The sequence below is a fragment of the Cynocephalus volans genome, chromosome 3, assembly GCF_027409185.1.
Source record: "Cynocephalus volans isolate mCynVol1 chromosome 3, mCynVol1.pri, whole genome shotgun sequence".
Lineage (NCBI taxonomy): Eukaryota > Metazoa > Chordata > Mammalia > Dermoptera > Cynocephalidae > Cynocephalus > Cynocephalus volans.
Window position 1 is genome coordinate 63,533,623 of NC_084462.1, and position 21,045 is coordinate 63,554,667.

At 37.1% G+C, this 21,045-nt stretch overlaps 1 protein-coding gene across 3 annotated transcripts in view; it reads right to left on the bottom strand.

The window, feature by feature from the left end:
- Nucleotides 1-21,045, bottom strand: part of ETFA (electron transfer flavoprotein subunit alpha) — a 101,366-nt gene that overhangs the window by 42,354 nt on the left and 37,967 nt on the right. For all 3 annotated transcript variants that reach the window (XM_063091042.1, XM_063091043.1, XM_063091044.1), the window contains exon 9: nt 3,619-3,701. In XM_063091042.1, the coding sequence (XP_062947112.1) occupies nt 3,619-3,701 (83 nt within the window). The remainder of the gene's footprint in view (nt 1-3,618; nt 3,702-21,045) is intronic.

The following is a 21,045-nucleotide window of genomic DNA, read 5'->3' on the forward strand; positions in this document are numbered from 1 at the left end:
CTGCAGAATTGTACCAAACTTTTAAAAAGGAATTAATACCAATTCTCTTCAAACTATTCCAAAATATTGGAACATGGGCTATTCCTCCAAACCCATTCTATTAGGTCAGCAACACCTTGATAACAAAACCAGACAAAGACACAACAACAAAAAAGAAAACTACAGACAATATCCCTGATGAACTTCAATGCAAAATTCCTCATCAAAATACCACATGCAAATCAATAAAAGTGATAAACCACATCAACAAAATCAAGGATACAAACCATATGATTATCTCAATAGATACAGAGAAAGCATTAGACAAAATTCAACATCCCTTCATGAACACTCACAGCAAATTATGTACAGAAGGAAAGTACCTCAACACAATAAAAGCCATATACAGTCCACTGCCAATATCATCCTAAATGGGAAGAAGAACAGCAACGAGACATGGATGCCTACTCCTACCACTCCTATTTAACATAGCTTTAGAAGTACTAGCCAGAGCAGTCAGGCAGGAGAAAGAAATAAAGGGCATCCAATTGGAAAAGACAAAGTCAAACTGTCCCTGTTTGCAGATGACATAATCCTATATACAGAAAAACCTAAAGACTCTACTAAAAAACTCTTAGAGCTGATAAACGATTTCAGTAAAGTAGCAGGATACAAAATCAACATGCAAGCATTAGCAGCATTTTTATACTTCAATAATGAACTAGCAGGAAAAAAAAATCAAGAAAGCAAGCCCATTTACAAGAATCACCAAAAAAATAAAATACCTGGGAATCAATATAACCAAGGAGTTGAAAGATCTCTACAGTGAGAACTACAAATCACTGCTGAAAGAATTTAAATAGGACACAAAAAGATGGAAAGACATTCCATGTTCTTGGATTAGAAGAATTACCACTGTGAAACTATCAATACCAACCAAAGCAATCTACAGATTCAATACAATGCCCATCAAAATACCAATGACATTCTTCACAGAAGTAGAAAAAACAACCCTAATATTCTTATGGAACAACAAACGACCTTGAATAGTGAAAGCAGTCATGAACAAAATAAATAAATAAATACATCCAGAGCCACTACACTACCTGACTTCAAATTATACTACAAAGCTATTGTAACCAAAACAGCATGGTACTGGCATAAAAACAGACGCTCAGACCAACAGAACAGAACAGAGAACCCAGAAATCAACCCACATACTTACAGCCTACTGATATTTGACAAGGGCAACAGAAGCATACATGGGGGAAAGGATTGCCTCTTCAATAAGTGGTTCTGGGAGAACTGGACATCCACCTGTAGAAGAACAAAACTAGACCTCTACCCCTCGCCATGAATCAAAACAACTCAAAATGGATTTAAGACTTTTATATAACACCTGAAACTATAAAACTACTAAAAGAAAACACAGGGGAAACACTTCAGGAAGTAGGACTGACAAAGACTTGATGAATAAGACCCAAAAGCACAGGCAACAAAAGAAGAAACAAACAAATGGGATTATAAAAGTAAAAATCTGCTGCACAGCAAAAGAACAGCAGAGTGAAAAAACAACCCACAGAATGGGAGAAAATATTTGCAAACTATGCATCCAAAAAATGATTAATATCCAGAATATACAGGGAACTCAAACTGACAGTAGTAAAATAAGTAACCCAATTAAAAACTGGGCAAAGGAGCTGAATAGGCATTTCTCAAAGGAAGATATACAAATGTCCAACAGACAAATGAAAAAATGTTCAACATGACATTCAGAGAAATGCACATCAAAACCACATGAGATGTCATCTCACATCAGTTAGATTGATCATTATCAAAAAGGCAGAGAATAACAAATGCTGGTGAGGATGTAGAGACAGGGAAACCCTCCTATACTGTGGGTGGAACTGTAAATTAATGCAGCCATTATGGAAAACAGTATAGAAGTTCCTCAAACAACTATAGATAAAACTGCCATAAGATCCAGCAATCCCATTGCTGGGTGTATACCCAATGGAATGAAAATCATCATGTTGAAGGGATACCTTCACTCCCATGTTTATCACAGCTCTATTTACAATAGCTAAGAGTTGGAATAAACCTAAATGTCCACTGACAGACAACCAGACAAGGAAAATGTGATATACATGCATGATGGAATACTAACTCTACCATAAAAAGGAATCAAATTCTGCCATTCACAGCAACATGAATAAACTTAGAGAAACTATGTGTAAGTGAATAAGCTAGGCACAGAAAGAGAAAAACAGCATGTCCTTAATCATAAGTAGGAGCTAAAATTTAAAAAAGAAAGAACGATACAACAATCACAATAATTCATTGAACTTTCAAAAGGACAAGATGGATCTGAGGCCACCAGAGGGGAAGTGAGAGGGGAGGTTAGTGAGAAATTGGTAAAGGGCCACAAAAAATGATTACATTGTGCAATGATAAATATAGTAATTATTCTAACTTGAGGATCACACACTGCACACAGGTACTGATATTCAATTCTGTACCCCACAGATATGTACAATCATGTTTCAATTAAAAATAAAAATTAATGTTAAGTAAATGTCAAGTACATGAAAAAAAAATAAAAAAATAAAATCACAATCCTGAAAAGATTAAAATCTCAAATGTTCAATTTTGAAAGCTGAATTCTGGGGAAGGGATTTTCTTTTCTTTTTTTAGTTGTTTTCCCCACTATTTTAAATTGCCAGCATTACTTTTTACAATTTGCTATGCTATGTATTTCATCTTAGCATCATTTCCAATACTGAAAGCATGACTTGTGTAAAGACTTTTAATGAATTCTAATCTGTTTTATGCATTTTTTGCAAATTTGACTCCACAAAAGTGTATTATCACAAAGTTGACTTTGTGTGTAAGCACTCTGTGTGTACATAACAATATTAAAACTTCCTCAATAAATGAAGAGATTTCCTGTTTGTACATCTGGATTTGTGAAAGATAAAATTTCTTGAGATCTCAGTCCTTTGGGTGACTGCATATGTGCTGGTGATCCTCGGCAGCATTTGTTTGATTTCGTCAAAAGACTCAGGTTGTCCCTCACAGTATTTCAGAAGCCCTCCATTATAAAGCTTGGTGCATACAATTACCTACCATAGTGATATGCATTTACACATTTCACTTTTTGACCTATTCCTTTATGAATACAGTTTATCTGCCCATAACAGTCATACCCACGTGACTGTTGCTATTATACCTGAGTGTTCATGCCTGCAAAAATATGTATGTTTTTATTGCCTTTTTTATTGTGTAAAGTGGCCTGTGAAGTGTTTTGTTGTGTTCCTATGTTTCTCAACAAAATAAAACTGCCATTGAAATATAAATAAATGTCTGTTTTTTTTTTTTTTTAAAAGAATTTGAAAAAAGCATCTGAAAAATGCTGCGTTTAAGAACTGCTGCTAAGGGCTGAGCCCGTGGCGCACTAGGGAAGAACTGCTGCTAAGCATTTTAATGAGACCAAGAATTCCACAGACCTTGTGAAAGGGACACATCCACCAAGGTACTGGCTAACTGCTTAGGAACATTGAATCACTGAGATTACTGTTCAAAGGATACATACAGTGTTTACAGAATTTTGCATGGCATACTGTACATCAATATACTTACTGGTGCTACTATTTTTCCTGTCTGTCCAACTTGCATGTCATTGGGAACAAAGCCAGCATCAACAGCAGCACGAGAAGCACCAACTAAAGGGAAAAAATGTCATTTATTTCAAGCTTTATTATTCAGCTAGTTGGGATATTCACTGATAACTGTAAATATAGTACAGTTAGAAATTTATTTTATAAAAGACTTTTAAACAAACTTCTGTCACTGATTGAGAATTCTAAATATTAAGTACTACTGCATTTTGTACATAAAGCTTCAAGAAATTTATTATTAGTCCATTTCTGTTGCTTATAACAAAACATACATAACTAGATATTTTATAAAGAAAATGAAATTTATTGCTCACAGTTCAGAGGCTGGGAAGTTGAAAGTCCAAGGAACATATCTGGTGAGGGGTCTTCTTTGGTGGTGGCTTTAGAGAAATGCAGGGGTCTCACTCAGATGGCAAAAAATGGTGGAGCCAAGATAGAGAGACTCTCACGTGCTCTCCTTTTAAATCTCTCGGAACCAAGTCCATGACCAGCATTGTTAATCTATTCATTAGGGTATGGTCTTAAGAACCTAATCATCTCTTCAAGGCCTCACCTTTCAATTAAAATAATAGGATTTCCCACCCTCGACAGTTACAGTGGGAATTAGCTTCTAGTATATGGACTTTGGGGGATGCAATTCAATCAATCCACAGCAAAATGTCTTCTATTTATACGCAGGAATTTCACATTTTAAATGTGGCTAAACTTCTGCTTGCTTTATCAAACAGGCATTCATAAAAACTACATTATAATCTGTTTATATAATGTTTAGGATGTCATTAAATAATGCTCCTTTATGTAACAACTTCCCAACTTTTGAAGAAAGGTACTATAATATCATTCATTACCTCTTGCTGGGGGGAAGAAATAATAAGTTATTGCTTAATGGATACAGAGTTTAGGTTTAGGGTTACGAACAAGTTTTGAAAATAGAGGTAGTGGTTGCACAGCATTGTGAATGTAATTAATTCCACACAATTCTATCGTTTAAAATGTTTAAAATGGCGATCCTTATGTTATATATGTTTTACCACAATTTAAAAAATGAAAAAAAAAAGTTTACCTTTTGTGGTCAGATAAAGAAATTAGTTACATAGAACACAGATAGAAGTTTGGCCAAAACAAATAAAATAAATAAATAAAATTTAACTGGTTTTCTATCCTCATTCAACAGAAAACAACCTGTACGTGGAGTTAAACTACCCGTTTCCCAGCAGGAGTTAAGAATGAGCCTCAGGCCTCTTCATCTCCAGCTATAGAGGAAAAGACCAAGCCATAGAAAATACAGCTTGCTACTTCCTTACACTCATAACTTTACCACCACCATCTATCTTGAGTTAGCTAGGACTAATCCCATCCTGCCCTTATTTCAGTCACTAGAAGAACACACAGACTCAAAGGTTATCCTTCATAACCCATGCACTGACATCTGTAATGCTCTGCATGCTCCTTAATCTGTACCTATCTCCCACTCCTCCTCAATTCCTGAGCCTTTACACTGTAATTTACAAAACTCAGAGTCCAATATCAGCAAACCAAAATTCTCTGTATCTTTCACCTATTTGTCTTCTTCTTCTAACAAAAACCTGGAGGTGCCCTGAGGACAACAACTTCCCCGCAGCCCTCTCCAGTGGAAATTGCTTTGTCTGCCACCATCCTCACACCACTGGGTCTGGAGGTGGAACTCCTCATTGCCACTCAAAAAATCCTCCCTCTTTTCACCCTAAAAGACTTCAGCTTTGAGTCTCACATGATCACATTATGTCACCCATTTGTAGCTCTGTCATCTACACACCTCTAGGTAAACCCCCGTCGTTTTGCAATGATTTTGAGCTTCTAAGTCATTATCACTCTCTCCAACACAAGTCGTGTCTTGGTTTCATTGACTTTCTCTACTGATTTCCTGTTTTCAACTTCATTGATTTATTCTCTAATTTTTAAAATAATTAATTAATTAATTAATTAATTTTATTTATTGTTTTTTTATTTATAATCTTGCTTCTCTTTTTTTTTAAACTTTATTTTGTCGATATACATTGTGGTTGATTATTGTTGCCCCTTACCAAAACCTCCCTCCCTCCTCCCTCTCCTCCCTCCCCCCAACAATGTCCTTTCTGTTTGCTTGTTGTATCAACTTCAAGTAATTGTAGTTGTTATATCTTCTTCGCCACCCCATTTTTTGTTGTGTGTGTGTGTGTGTGTGTGTGAATTTATATATTAATTTTTAGCTCCCACCAATAAGTGAGAACATGTGGTATTTCTCTTCCTGTGCCTGACTTGTTTCACTTAATATAATTCTCTCAAGATCCATCCATGTTGGTGCAAAAGGCAGTATTTCATTCGTTTTTACAGCTGAGTAGTATTCCATTGTGTAGATGTACCACATTTTCCATATCCACTCATCCTATGATGGACATTTGGGCTGGTTCCACCTCTTGGCTATTGTAAAGAGTGTTGCAATGAACATTGGGGAACAAGTATACCTTTGACTTGATGATTTCCATTCCTCTGGGTATATTCCCAGCAGTGGGATAGCTGGGTCATATGGTAGATCTATCTGCAATTGTTTGAGGAACCTCCATACCATTTTCCATAGAGGCTGCACCATTTTGCAGTCCCACCAACAATGTATAAGAGTTCCTTTTTCTCCGCAACCTTGCCAGCATTTATCGTTCAGGGTCTTTTGGATTTTAGCCATCCTAACTGGGGTTAGATGGTATCTCAGTGTGGTTTTGATTTGCGTTTCCCGGATGCTGAGTGATATTGAGCATTTTTTCATATGTCTCTTGGCCATTTGTATATCTTCCTTAGAGAAATGCCTACTTAGCTCTTTTGCCCAGTTTTTAATTGGGTTGCTTGTTTTTCTCTTGTAAAGTTTTTTGAGTTCCTTATATATTCTGGATATTAATCCTTTGTCAGATGTATATTTTGCAAATATTTTCTCCCACTCTGTTGGTTGTCTTTTAACTCTGTTAATTGTTTCTTTTGCTGTGCAGAAGCTTTTTAGTTTGATATAATCCCATTTGTTTATTTTTCCTTTGGTTGCTCGTGCTTTTGGGGTTGTATTCATGAAGTCTGTGTCCAGTCCTATTTCCTGAAGTGTTTCTCCTATGTTTTCTTTAAGAAGTTTTATTGTTTCAGGGTGTATATTTAAATCCTTAATCCATTTTGAGTTGATTTTAGTATATGGTGAGAGGTATGGGTCTAGTTTCATTCTCCTGCATATGGATATCCAGTTATCCCAGCACCATTTGCTGAAGAGGCAGTCCCTTCCCCAGTGAATAGGCTTGGTGCCTTTGTCAAAGATCAGATGGCAGTAAGTGTGTGGGTTGATTTCTGGATTCTCTATTCTATTCCATTGATCAGTGTGTCTGTTTTTATGCCAGTACCATACTGTTTTGGTTATTATAGCTTTGTAGTATAGCTTAAAATCGGGTAGTGTTATGCCTCCAGCTTTATTTTTTTTGCTCAGCATTGCTTTGGCTATGCGTGGTCTTTTATTATTCCATATAAATGTCCGGATAGTTCTTTCCATTTCTGAGAAAAATGTCTTTGGAATTTTGATGGGGATTGCATTGAATTAGTATATCACTTTGGGTAGTATGGACATTTTCACTATGTTGATTCTTCCAATCCAAGAGCATGGGATATCTTTCCATCTTCTTGTATCCTCTCTAATTTCTCTCAGCAGTGGTTTGTAGTTCTCATTATAGAGATTTTTCACCTCCTTGGTTAACTCAATTCCTAAGTATTTTCTTTTTTTGGTGGCTATTGTAAATGGGCAGGCTTTCTTGATTTGTCTTTCTGCGTGTTCACTATTGGAGAAAAGAAATGCTACTGATTTTTGTGTGTTGATTTTGTATCCTGCTACTTTACTGAAATCATTTATCAATTCCAAGAGTTTTTTTTTAGAGGTCTTAGGCTGTTAGATATATAGGATTATGTCATCTGCAAACAGGGACAGTTTGACTTCATCTTTTCCAATCTGGATGCCCTTTATTTCCTTCTCTTCTCTGATTGCTCTGGCTAGTACTTCCAACACTATGTTGAATAGGAGTGGTGAGAGTGGGCATCCTTGTCTAGTTCCTGTTCTTAAAGGAAACGCTTTCAGCTTTTCCCCATTCAGGATGATATTGGCAGTGGGTTTGTCATATATGGCTTTAATTATGTTGAGATACTTTCTCTCTATACCTAACTTATAGAGGGTCTTTGTCATGAATGAGTGCTGAATTTTATCAAAAGCTTTTTCAGCATCTATAGAGATGATCATATGGTCCTTGTGTTTGACTTTATTAATATGGTGTATCACATTTATTGACTTGCGCATGTTGAACCAACCTTGCATCCCTGGGATGAATCCCATGTGATGGTGGTGAATAATTTTACGTATGGGTTGCTGTATTCTGTTTGCTAGTATTTTAGTGAGGATTTTTGCATCTATATTCATCAAGGATATTGGCCTGTAGTTTTCTTTTTTGGTTATATCTTTACCTGGTTTTGGAATCAGGATCATTTTTGCTTCATAGAATGAGTTTGGGAGAATTGCCTCTGTTTCAATCTTTTGGAATAGTTTGTAAAGAATTGGTGTCAATTCCTCTTTGAATGTTTGGTAAAATTCTGCTATGAATCCATCTGGTCCTGGGCTTTTCTTTGTTGGGAGCCTTCTGATAACAGCTTCAATCTCCTCTATTGCTATTGGTCTGTTCAAATTTTCTACGTCTTCATGGTTCAGTTTTGGGAGCTTGTGTGTGTCCAGAAATTTATCCATTTCCTCCAGATTTTCAAATTTGTTGGCGTATAGTTGTTTATAGTAGTCTCGAATGATTCCTTGTATTTCAGATGAATCATTTGTAATATCGCCTTTTTCATTTCTAATTTTTGTTATTTGAATCTTTTCTCTTCTTTTTTTTGTTAGCCATACTAATGGTTTGTCAATTTTATTTATCTTTTCAAAAAACCAACTTTTTGATTCCTTGATCTTTTTATTGTTTTCTGGGTTTCAATTTCATTCAGTTCTGCTCTGATCTTAATGATTTCTTTCCATCTGCTAACTTTAGGTTTGGATTGTTCTTGTTTTTCTAGTTCTTTAAGGTGAAGTGTTAGGTTGTTCACTTGCCATCTTGCCATTCTTCTGAGGTGAGCATTTAATGCAATAAATTACCCCCTTAATACTGCTTTTGCAGTATCCCACAGGTTTTGGTATGATGTATCATGATTTTCAATAAATTTTTTTATTTCCTGCTTGATTTCTTCTTGGACCCATATGTCATTAAGTAGAATGCTGTTTAATTTCCATGTGTTTGCATAGTTTCCAGAGTTTCGTTTGTTATTAATTTCTAGTTTTAATCCATTGTGGTCTGAGAAAATACATGGGATAATTCCAATTTTTTTGAATTTATTGAGACTTGATTTGTGACCTAATATGTGATTTATCCTAGAGAATGATCCATGTGCTGATGAGAAGAATGAATATTCTGAGGTTGTTGAATGGAATGTTCTGTAGATATCTGCCAAGTCCAATTGGTCTAGAGGATTGTTTAGATCTAGTGTTTCTCTACTGATTCTTTGCCTAGATGATCTGTCTAATATTGATAGTGGGGTGTTCAGGTCCCCTGCTATTATGGTATTAGTGTCTATTTCCTTCTTTAGGTCTAATAGAGTTTGTTTTATAAATCTGGCTGCTCCAACATTGGGTGCGTACATATTTATGATTGTTATGTCTTCTTGATGCATCAGTCCTTTTATCATTAAGTAGTGTCCCTCATTGTCTCTTTTTATGGTTTTTAGTTTAAAGTCTATTTTGTCAGATATAAGAATAGCTACTCCAGCTCGTTTTTCTCTTCTGTTTGCATGGTAAATCTTTTTCCATCCTTTCACTCTTAGTCTATGTGAATCTTTATGGGTGAGGTGGGTCTCTTGTAGGCAGCATATAGTTGGGTCCTCCTTTTTGATCCAGTCAGCCAGTCTGTGTCTTTTGATTGGGGAATTTAAGCCTTTTACATTAAGAGTTGTTACTGAAAGGTGTTGATTTATTCCTAGCATTTTATTGGTTGTTTGGTTGTCTTAGGTGTCTTTTGTTCCTTGCTTTCTGATTTACTGTTTGGTTTCTGTGTTTGTTGGTTCCTTAGGTTGTAGATAGCGTTTTTGTTTGCTTGTTTTCTCTTCATGAATGCCATTTTTATTATACTACTGGGTTTTGATTTTTCTTGGGTTTTTATGGCAGTGGTAGTTATTTTTCAGGAACCAAACCCAGTACTCCCTTGAGGATTTCTTGTAAGGGTGGTCGTGTGGTAGTGAACTCCCGCAGTTTTTGTTTGTCTGAGAAATATACTATTTGCCCTTCATTTCGGAAGGATAGCCTTGCAGGGTAGAGTATTCTTGGCTGGCAATCTTTGTCTTTTAGTATTTTGAATATATCATCCCATTCCTTTCTGGCTTTTAGGGTTTGTGATGAAAAGTGTGATGTTAGCCTGATTGGGAATCCCTTATAGGTGATTTGATGCTTCTCTCTTGCAGCTTTTAAGATTCTCTCTTTGTCTCTGAGTTTTGTCAATTTGACTATAACATGTCTTGGAGAGGGCTTTTTTGGGTTGAATACGTTTGGAGATCGTTGAGCTTCCTGGATCTGAAGATCTGTGATTTTTCCTATACCTGGAAAGTTTTCTGCCACTATTTTGTTGAATATGTTTGCAATGCAATCTCCGTTTTCCTCCCCTTCTGGAATACCCATGACTCGGATATTTGAGCAGTTAAGGTTGTCTGATATCACTCTCAGATTTTCTTCAATGTCTTTGATTCTTTTTTCTTTTTTTTTTTTTGTCTGCTTGTGTTATTTCAAACAGCCCATCTTCAAGTTCAGAGGTTCTCTCTTCAACTTTGACAAGCCTGCTGGTTAAACTCTCCGTTGTACTTTTTATTTCGCTGAATAACTTCTTCAGTTCAGCAAGTTCTGCTACATTTTTTTTCAGGACATTGATTTCCTTGTACATTTCCTCTTTCAGGTCCCGTATACTTTTCCTCGTTTCATCATGATGTCTAGCTGAGTTTTCTTGTATCTCATTCAGTTTCCTTAGAATTATCACTCGAAATTCCTTGTCAGTCATTTCAGGGGCTTCTTGTTCTATAGGATCTAGAGTTTGAGATTTATTAACTTTTGGTGGTGTACTTTCTTGATTTTTTGTATTTTTGGTATCTTTTTTTTTGTGATGTTTATTCATTGTGGCAGGGGGTTTCACAGTCCATTGGTTTGAGACTACTGACTAACTAAGATGTTGCTGTGGTTGCCAATTTGGTATGGCTACGTCCGTGACTGCTCAGGTGGCCTCTAGTGCTTTGTGTGTGTGGTTGCCTCTGGTCTTGGACCTCTCCCGGGGGCCACCTCTCTGGTCAGCTTGGACTCTGCTGGGCTGCTGGATCACGGGGCAGTACTGCAGGGTGTGTGGTCTCTGCTGAGCTTCCACTTCCCGTGCAGGACTTCTCCCTGTTCCGTGGGCTCTGGCCCGGGCTTCTGGATCATGCAGTGACGGCCCCACAGGGTGTGTGGTTTCTGTCTAGTCTCCGCCTCCCTAGCCAGACGTCTCCCCACTCTGTGCGCACTAGGCTGGGCTGCTGGATCTCACAGTGGCGACCCCGCAGGGTGTGTGTTTTCTGCTGAGTCTCTGCCTCCCTAGCCGGACGTCTCCCCGCTCTGTGTGCACTGGGCTAGGCTGGGATGTGTCTTCTGCAACCCTCATCTATCAGCCAGGCCCTTCATGACCCTGCTCGGCACTGCCTTGTTCAGGAAGTCTACCAGGTTTCTGCTAGGCGCAGACGACTGGTCACTCTGGGTGCCTTTGTAGCACTGTGTAGATCTTTCTCGGGACTTATCACCTTCCTCCTGGTATCACGGTTATATGTGTACTTGTCTTATCTCCCACACCGGAGCGTGGGCTCCTCGGGGGAGGAGGCCGCAGTACACGGTTCACCTTTGAACCCCCGACTCCGGTGCCTGCCCGCAGTCAGCTCTCCGGCAGATTCAAGCGAACTCGGGAACGCTCCGACCACACTTTTCCTAACCAGAAATCGGTTCGGAATTTTTCCGAACTGGTGGCAGCAGAGATGGTATCTGCCTCCCGGTAACAGGAAGTTTACTGGGGGCCGGAGCCCAAGGTGCGGTGGAGTGACAGTCGGCCCAGCCCATACTTCCTTGCCCTCCCGACAGTGGCCGGGGACGCCCCACGCCACCAGCCTCACCAGAGAACAGCGGAGGGAGTGGGAGGTATTCTGTAATTTTTAATATTTCTTCTGCTTGCTTGGGATTTAATATGCTCTTCTTTTTCTAGTTTCTCTGGCAGATGATTATAGATCTCTCTTCTTTTCTAATATGTGCAGTCAATGCTACAAATTTCCCTCTAAGCACTGCTTTCACTGTATCACATAAATTTTGATGTTATATTTTCATTTAATTCAAAACTAGTTTTTAATTTCTTTTGAGATTTCTTCATTGACTCATGTGTTACTTAAAAGATTGTTGTTTAGTCTCCAAATATTTTAGGATTTTCCAGCTATCTTTCGATAATTGACTTCTAGTTTAGTTATGTTGTGGTCTAAGAATAGACATTGTATGATTTCTTTTCTTTTGAATTTGTTAAGGTGTGTTTTACAGTGCAGAATGTGGTCTATCTTAGTGAATGATCCATGGGAGCTTGAGAAGAATGTGCATTACTCTTTTTTTGAATGAAGTACAGTCATGTGCCACATAATAAAGCTTCAGTCAACCATGGACCACATATACTAAGATGGTCTCATAAGATTATAATGCAGCCGAAATTCTTACTGCCTAGTGATGTCACAGTTATTTGTCCTAACACAATGGCACAATACATTATTCACGAAGGAGCAATATGCTATTCCATATAGCCTAGATGTACAGTAGGCTACACCCATCTAGGTTACACCATCTAGGTTTGTATAAGAACACTATGATGTTCACATAACAAAACTGCCTAAAGACACATTTGTCAGAACATATTCCCTTAATCAAGCAACACATGACTATAGTCTGTAGATATCCACTATATCCAGTTGATTGACGGTATCACTGAGTTAAACTAGTTCCTTACTGATTTTCAGCCGGCTAATTCTGTCCGACAGAAGTGTTGAAGTCTCCAACTATAACAGTGATTTCATCTGTTTCTCCTTGCAATTCTATTAGTTTTTGCCTCACACATTTTGACATTCTGTTGTTAGGAGTATATACATTTTTTTTCCTTTTATTAGCATATTCATTATTACAAAATGTAATTATTCTTTATGCCCCTTAGCTGCCCAATCACTCCCCAACCTCCCTTGTTCCCCCCCATCTCTAGTATCCTTAGGTTTGTTCTCTCCTTCTGAAAGTTCAACATATTATTGTGGTCTTTTCTTTTTCCCTTTCTTTCTTAGCACCCAGTTATAAGTGAAGACATGTGGTATTTCTGTGTCTGGCTTATTTCACTTAACACAATTTTCTCCAGGCTCACCCATGTTGCTGCAAATGGCAGAATTTCATTCCTTTTCATGGCTGAGTAGTATTCCATGTTGTATATATTCCACATTTTCCTTATCCAGTCATCCATCAATGGATTTAGGTTGGTTGGTTCCATATTTGGCTATGGTAAATAGAGCTGTGAAGAACATGGGAGTGCAGGTAACTCTTAGATGTGATGATTTTAATTCCTTTGGATTTATACCCAGTAGTGGGATTGCTGGACCATATGGTAGTTCTATCTGTAATTGTTTGAGAAACCTCCATACTGTCTTCCATAATGGCTGTACTAATTTATAGTCCGACCAACAGTGCAGAAAAGTTTCCCTTTCCCTGCATCCTCAAGAGCATTTGTTATTCTCAGTCTTTTTGGGGTGAGATGATATCTCAGTGTGGTTCTGATTTGCATTTCCCTGATGATTGGTGATGTTGAGTATTTTTTCATTTACCTGTTGGCCATCTGTATGTCTTCCTTTGAAAAATGTCTATTCATCTCCTTTGCCTATTTTTTAACTGGATTATTTGCTTTTTTACTTTGAAGTTGTTTGAGTTCCTTATATACTATGGATATTAATACCTTGTCGGATGAATAGTTTGCAAATATTTTCTCCCATTCCATAGGCTGTTTTTCAGCTCTGTTGATTGTTTCTGTGGCTGTGCAGAAGCTTTTTAGTTTGATATATACCATTTGTTTATTTTTTTGTTTGTTGCTTGTGCTTTTGGTGTCTTATTCATAAAGTCTTTGCCCAGTACTACTTCCTGAAGTGTTTCCCCTATTTTCTTTCAGTAATTTTATGGTTTGGAGTCTTATATTTAAGTCTTTAATTCATTTTGAGTTGATTTTGGTATAGGGTAAGAGGTACAGGTCCAGTTTCATTCTTCTGCATATGGATGTCCAATTTTCCCAAAACCATTTATTAACGAGGGAGTCTTTTCCCCAATGTATGCTCTAGTTGCCTTTGACAAAGATCCATTGGGTGTAAGTACGTGGATTGATTCCCAGGTTTTCTATTCTGTTCCATTGGTCCGGCTGTCTGTTTTTGTGTCACTGCTATGCTGTTTTGGTTATAGTAGCTTTGTGATATAATTTGAAGTCAGGTAGTGTTAAGCCTCAAGCTTTATTTTTCTTGCAAAGGATTGTTTTGGCTATTTGGAGTCTTCTGTTATTCCATATGAATATTAGGATTGTTTTTTCTATTTCTGTGAAGAATACCATTGGTATTTTGATGGGGATTGCACTGAATCTGTAGATTGCTTTGGGTAGTACAGATATTTTCAAGATGTTAATTCTTCCAATCTAAGAGCATGGTATGTCTTTGCCCCTTTTTGAGTCCTCTTTAATTTCTTTCAGCAGTGATTTGTAGTTCTTGTTGTAGAGATCTTTTACCTCCTTGGTAAAACTGATTCCTGGGTTTTTTTTTTTTTTTTTTTTTTTTTTTGTGTGTGTGTGTGTGTGTGTGTGTGTGTGACTATTCTAAATGGGCTTGCTTTCTTGATTTCTTTTTCTGCTAGTTCATTATTGGAATATTAAAACACTACTGATTTGGGGGTGTTGATTTTGTATCCTACAACATTACTGAAATTGGTAATCAGCTCTAAGAGTTTTTTGGTAGTCTTCAGGTTTTTCTATATACAGGATTATGTCATCTGCAAACAGGGACAGTTCGACTTCATCCTTTCCAATCTGGACGCCCTTTATTTCTTTCTCTTGCCTGATTGCTCTGGCTAGTACTTCTAGTACTATGTTAAATAGGAGTGGTGAGAGTGGGCATCCTTGTCTTGTTCCTGTTCTTAAGAGAAAAGCTTTCAGCTTTTCTCCATTCAGGATATTAGCAATTGGTTTGTAGTATAAGGCTTTTATTGTGTTGAAATACTTTCCTTCTATAGCTAATTTACTGAGAGTCTTTATCATGAAAGGATGTTGAATTTTATTGAATGCTTTTGCTGCATCTATTGAGATAATCATATAGTTTTTGTCCTTGGTATTGTTGAAGTAGTATATCATGTTTATTGACTTGTGTATGTTGAACCATCATTGTATCCCTGAGATGAATCTCACTTCATCATGGTGTAGAATTTTTTTGATGTGTAGTTGTATTCTGATTGCTAATATTTTGTTGAGGATTTTTGTGTCTGTTTATCAAGGATATTGGCCTGTAATTTTCTTTTTTTGTTGTATCCTTGTTTGTTTTGGTATCAGGGTGATGCTGGCCTCATAGAATGAATTTGGGAGAATGGCTTCTGTTTCTATATTTTGGAATAGTTTGAAGAGAATTGGTTTAATTTCTCTTTAAAGGTTTGATAGAACTCAGCAGTACAGGCATGTGGTGCTGGGCTTTTCTTTGTTTGAAGACTGCTGATCACTGCTTCAATCTTGTTGCTTGTTATTGGTCTGTTCAGGTCTTCTGTTTCTTCTTGTTTCACTACTGGTGGTTCGTACGTGTCCAGAAATTTATCCCTTTCCTCCAGGTTTTCATATTTGTTGGTATACATTTGTTTATAATAGCCTCTAATGATTCTTTGTATTTCTATGGTACTGGTTGTAATGTTGTCTTCCTTTTCGTTTCTGATTTTTGTTATTTGGGTCTTTCCTGTTTTTTTGTTTTTGTTTTTGTTTACCTAGCTAATGGTCTGCCTATTTTATTTATCTTCTCAAAAAAGCAACTTTTTGTTTCATTGATCTTCTGTATTGTTTTTTGGGTCTCTTTCATTTAGTTCTGCTCTGATCTTATTTCTTTCTGTCTACTACTTTTAGGATTGGATTGTTGTTTTCCGAGTTCTTTTAAGTGTAATAGGTCATTTATTCGAAGTCTTTCTACTCTTTTGATGTAAGCATTTATTGCAATAAGCTTCCCTCTTAGTACTGCTTTTGCAGTATCCCTCACGTTTTGGTATGATGTATCTTTAGTTTCAATAGTTTCAAGAAATTGTTTTCGTTTAATTTCTTCTTGGACCTATATGTAATGTAGTTTCCATGTACTTGTATAGTATCCAGAGTTTAACTTGTTATTGATTTCTAGTTTTAATCCACTGTGGTCTCTTTTGATGAGACTTGATTAGTGAAGTATATGTAATCTATTTTGGGAGATTTTCCATGAGCTGATAAGAAGAATGTATATTCTGTAGTTGTTGGGTAAAATGTTGTGTAGATATCTTCCAGGTCCTATTGGTCTAAGGTATAATTTAAATCCTGTGTTTCTTTGTTGATTTGCTGCCTGTAAGTTCTGTCCAATACTGAGAGAGGGGTGCTCAGGTCATCGATTATTATCATGCTAGGGTATATCTCTTTCTTTAGGTCTAATAATGTTTGCTTTATATATCTAGGTGCTCTGGTGTTGGGTGCATACATATTTATGATTGTTATGTCTTTTTGCTAGATAGATCTCTTTACTATTACATAGTGGCCTTCTTTGTCTCTTTTTATTGTTTTTGGTTTAAAGTCTATTTTGTCCAACATAAGAATAGCTACTCCTGCTCACTTTGGGTTTCCATTTGTACGGTATATCTTTTTCCTTCCCTTCACTTTTAGTCTGTGTGTGTCTTTACAGGTGAGGTGAGTCTCCTGAAGTCAGCATATAGTTGGGTCTAATTTTTAATCTAGTCAGTCAATTGTTGTCTTTTGAATGGGGAGTTTAATCCATTTACATCTAGGGTTGCTATTGACAGGTACTGTTTTACTCCTGTCATTTTATTGCTTTATAAGATATTTTAAATTTAAAACATGTAAATATTCCTTTCTCCCCCTTTTATTTTTTGTCGTCAGTATTAGTTGGAATTTTGTGGTGGCATGATTTAGCTTCTATTTCTCATTTGCATTATTGTTTTAACAGTGCGTTTTGCACTTTCTTGTGTGTCCGTGATGTGATTATTGTTTTTCTGATTCCAGATGCATGACTCCCTTGAGAATTTCTTGCAGGGCTGGTTGTGTGGTGGTGAACTCCCATGATTTTTGTTTGTCTGGGAAATACACTATTTCTCTCTCATATCTGAAGGAAAGCCTCGCTGGGTATAGAATTTCAGGCTGGTAATATCTTTTATTTTAATATTTTGAATATATCATCCCATTTTCTTCTGGCATGTAGCGTTTCAGTTGAGAAGTCTGCTGTTAGTCTAATGGGGGCTCCCTCACAGGTGACTTGACACTTTTCTCTTGCTGCTTTTACAATTCCTTTGTCTTTGAGCTTTGCCAGTTTGACTATAATGTGTCTTAGAGATCTTTTTTGGATTGAATATGTTTGGGGATCTTTGGGCTTCCTGGATCTGAAGTTCTGTGTCTCTCTGTATACCTGGGAAGTTTTCTGTTATTATTTCCTTTAACAAGTTTCAACACCTTTTCCTTTCTCCTCCCCTTCTGGAATGCACATGATTTGGATGATTGTGCAGCTGAAGTTGTCTGCTAGCTCTCTTAGATTTTCTTCATTTTTTAAAATTCTTTTTTCCTTTTTATGGTCCACCTTGGTTATTTCAAGAAAACCATCTTTGAGATCTGAAGTTCTTTCTCCTGCTTGCTCTAGCCTACAGCTCAAATTCTCTGTTGTATTTTTTAATTCACTGAGTGTATCTTTCTGTTCCAAGAGTTCTGCTACATTTTTTTTAAGGTATTAATCTCTTTGTAAATTTTCTTCTTCATATCATGGATATTTTTTCTTATTTCACTGTGTTCTGTAATTGAATCTTCTCTTACCTCTTTGTGTTTTCTTAAGATTGTTGCTCAGAATTCCTTTTCAGGCATTTCAAGGGTTTCCTGCTCTATGAGATCTGGTACTTGAGAATTACTGTCTTCTTTCAGTGGTGTCATATCTTCTTGTTTATTTGTAGTTCTAGTATCTGTTTCTTGATGTCTGGTCATCTGGTAGAGAACTTGTTTCTTCTATTACTCTGGAGTGGGCTATGAGGAGAAAGACTTCTTCCTCTATATATAGACTCCACTGGTGACTCTTCTTGTTTCAATGCAGTCAAGTGTGCAGCGGACCACTTGTAGGGTGGCCCTGGCTGCTGCTTTGGTGGTAAGCTGCCCTTGTTGTGGTAGTAGGTGTGGTGGTGGCTGTGGTGCACCACCTGTGCAGAAACAGTGTTTGTAGCACGCATGTGGGATGCTCACCTTGGCTCATGCTTGGGCAATGGATAGGCTTTCGGGGCTTCAGGCTGGGCCCCCAGTGGCCTACAGGAGGCTGCTCACTTTGCCTCTTGCTCGGGCAGTGGGTGGGGCTTTTGTGGGCTTCAAGGGGCATATACATTAAAGATTGTTATTTCTTCTTAGAGAATTGACCCCTTTATCATACATAATGCCCCTTTTATCCCTGATAACTTAACTTGCTGTTAAGTTGGCTCTGTCTAAAACTAATATACCTACTCCTGCTTTCTTCTGATTCATGTTAGCATGGCATATCTCTCTCCATCCATTTACTTTTAATCTGTATGTGTTTTAAAATTTAAAGTGGGTTTCTTGTACACAACATATAGTTAGATCTCATTTTTTCATCCACTCTGATATTCTCTATCTGTTCATTGGTGCATTTAGACCACTGATGTTCAAAGAGATTACTGATATAGTTGGATTGATATCTACCTTATTTGTTACTGTTTTCTATTGTTGCCCTTGTTCTTTGTTCTTATTTTTGTCCTCTACTCTCTCTGCTTTTGTGGTTTTAACTGAGCATTTTATATAAGTACATTTTCTCTCCTCTTTGCTATTGGTTTTTTCTTTTTTTAAGTGGCTGCCATACAGTTTGCAATATACATTTACAACTAATCCAAGTCCACTTTCAGATGACACTATACCACTTCTTGGGTGGTACAAATACTACATATAACAAAATAATCCTCATTCCTACCTTCCTTTCCTTGTATGATTGCTGTCATTCACTTTACTTATACATAAGCACATATGTATATATACACAAATCAACATATGTAATTGAATACATCACTGCTACTATTATTTTGAACAAACTAATGTTACATATTAGATCAATTAAGAATGAGAAAAATAAAAGTCTTTATTTTACCATCACTTATTCCTTCTTGATGCTCTTCCTTGCTTTATGAACATCAGATTTTGACCTATATCATTTCCTTCTGTCTAAAGAGCTTCTTTTAACGTTTCTTGCAAGATAAGTCTACAACAAATTGTTCATTTGAAAGTCTTTATTTCTCCTTCACTTTTAAAGGATAATTTCACAGAGAACAGAATTCTAAGTTAGTGGGGTTGTTTTTCCCAACACTTTAGACATTGCACTTCTCTCCTTGTTTGCATTGTTTCTGAATAAAAGTCAGATGTAATTCTCATCTTTGCTCATCTATAGAAGGTGTTTTTTTCCCTCTGTCTTCTCTCGGGTTTTTTTGTTTATCTTGGATTTTCTGTAGTTTGAAAATTATATGTCTGGCAAGGCATCAAAAAAAAATTATATGTCTGTGTAGTTTTTCTGGAACTTACCCTATTTGGTGTTTTCTTAACTTCCTGGATTTGTGGTTTGGTATCTGACATTAATTTGGGGAAATTCTCAATCATTATTGTTTCACATATTACTCTGTTCTTTCTATCTTTTCTTTCTGGTATTGCCATTACACATGTTACACTTTTTGTAGTTCTCTCACAATTACTGGATATTCCGTTCTATTTTGTTTTTGGTTTTTTCCCCCAGTCTTTTTTCTCTTTGCTTTTCAGTTTTGGAGGTTTCTATTAAGATATCCAAGAGCTCAAGGATTCTTTCCTCAGCCACATTCGGTCTGCTAATACATCCATAGAAGGCACTCTTCTGTTACCATGTTTTTGATCTCTTGCATTTCCTTTTGAATCTTTGTTAGAATTTCCATCTCCCTATTCACATTGCCCATCTGTTCTTGCATGCTATCTACTTTATCCACTAGAGCCCTTAATATATTAATCATAGTTGCTATAAATTCCCATTCTGATGATTCCAACTAAATATGGTTTTGATGCTTGCTCTGTCTCTTCAAACTGTTTTTGCATTATATGTCTTGTAATCATTTCTTGATAGCCGGACAGGATGTACTGGGTAAAAGCAAGTGCTGTAAATAAGACTTTAGTAACATGGTGGTAAGGTGTTGGGGGAGGGAAAGCAGTCTATAGTCCTATAATTAGGTTTCAGTCTTTTACTGAGACTTTACCTCTGGACTGTGAAGTTTACACGTACTTCTCTGTTCCTCTCTCCTCTTTAGGTGGGACAGGATGGCTACAGTGGGTTGGAGGTGGATATCTCCCTTCTCCCAGGTCAGTTAGGCTCTGATAAAAACCCAGCAGGTTAGGCTCTGGTTAAATAGTTTCTCCTGAGGTCAGACCTTGTTAAGAAGAACAGAATGCTCTGATATATTTCAAAATGGTTCCTTTTCCCCTCCACCTGCCAGAAGCAGAGGGTGCTTTTTCTCTGATTTTCATTGTGAGGACTTGTTAGAGGTCCTGAAGTTAAAATTCATGAAAATGTGGGGACCCCCTCATCATTGGGTCCCCCTGGAGTTTTTAACAAAGAGCTTCCAGAAATTTGTAAATTACGGTTCAGGTTTCCCTATCCTACCACTGATTCCTACAGGTGTTGCTACTTTTGGTTTTAACTCTGGTAAATTGTAATTCTCTATATTCGCCTGTTAGTCTCTCCAATTTTGGGGAAGATTCTAATAAGATTTGTTGATTTTTTCAGTCTGTTTAGGTTTTTACTTGTTCTTAGGACAGAATGACAACTTCCAAGCTTCTTATATCCCAGACTGGAAACCAAAAGCCCTATATCCCCGTCTTGTCTTAATTCTTGGAGATCTGAACACCCTGGCTTTCAGTTCCTTGAATAACTCTCCTCTAGTGATCTTGCCCTCCACCCTATCTCAGCCATACCCATGGTCATGCCCCAGACCTATCTGTTACCAATATGA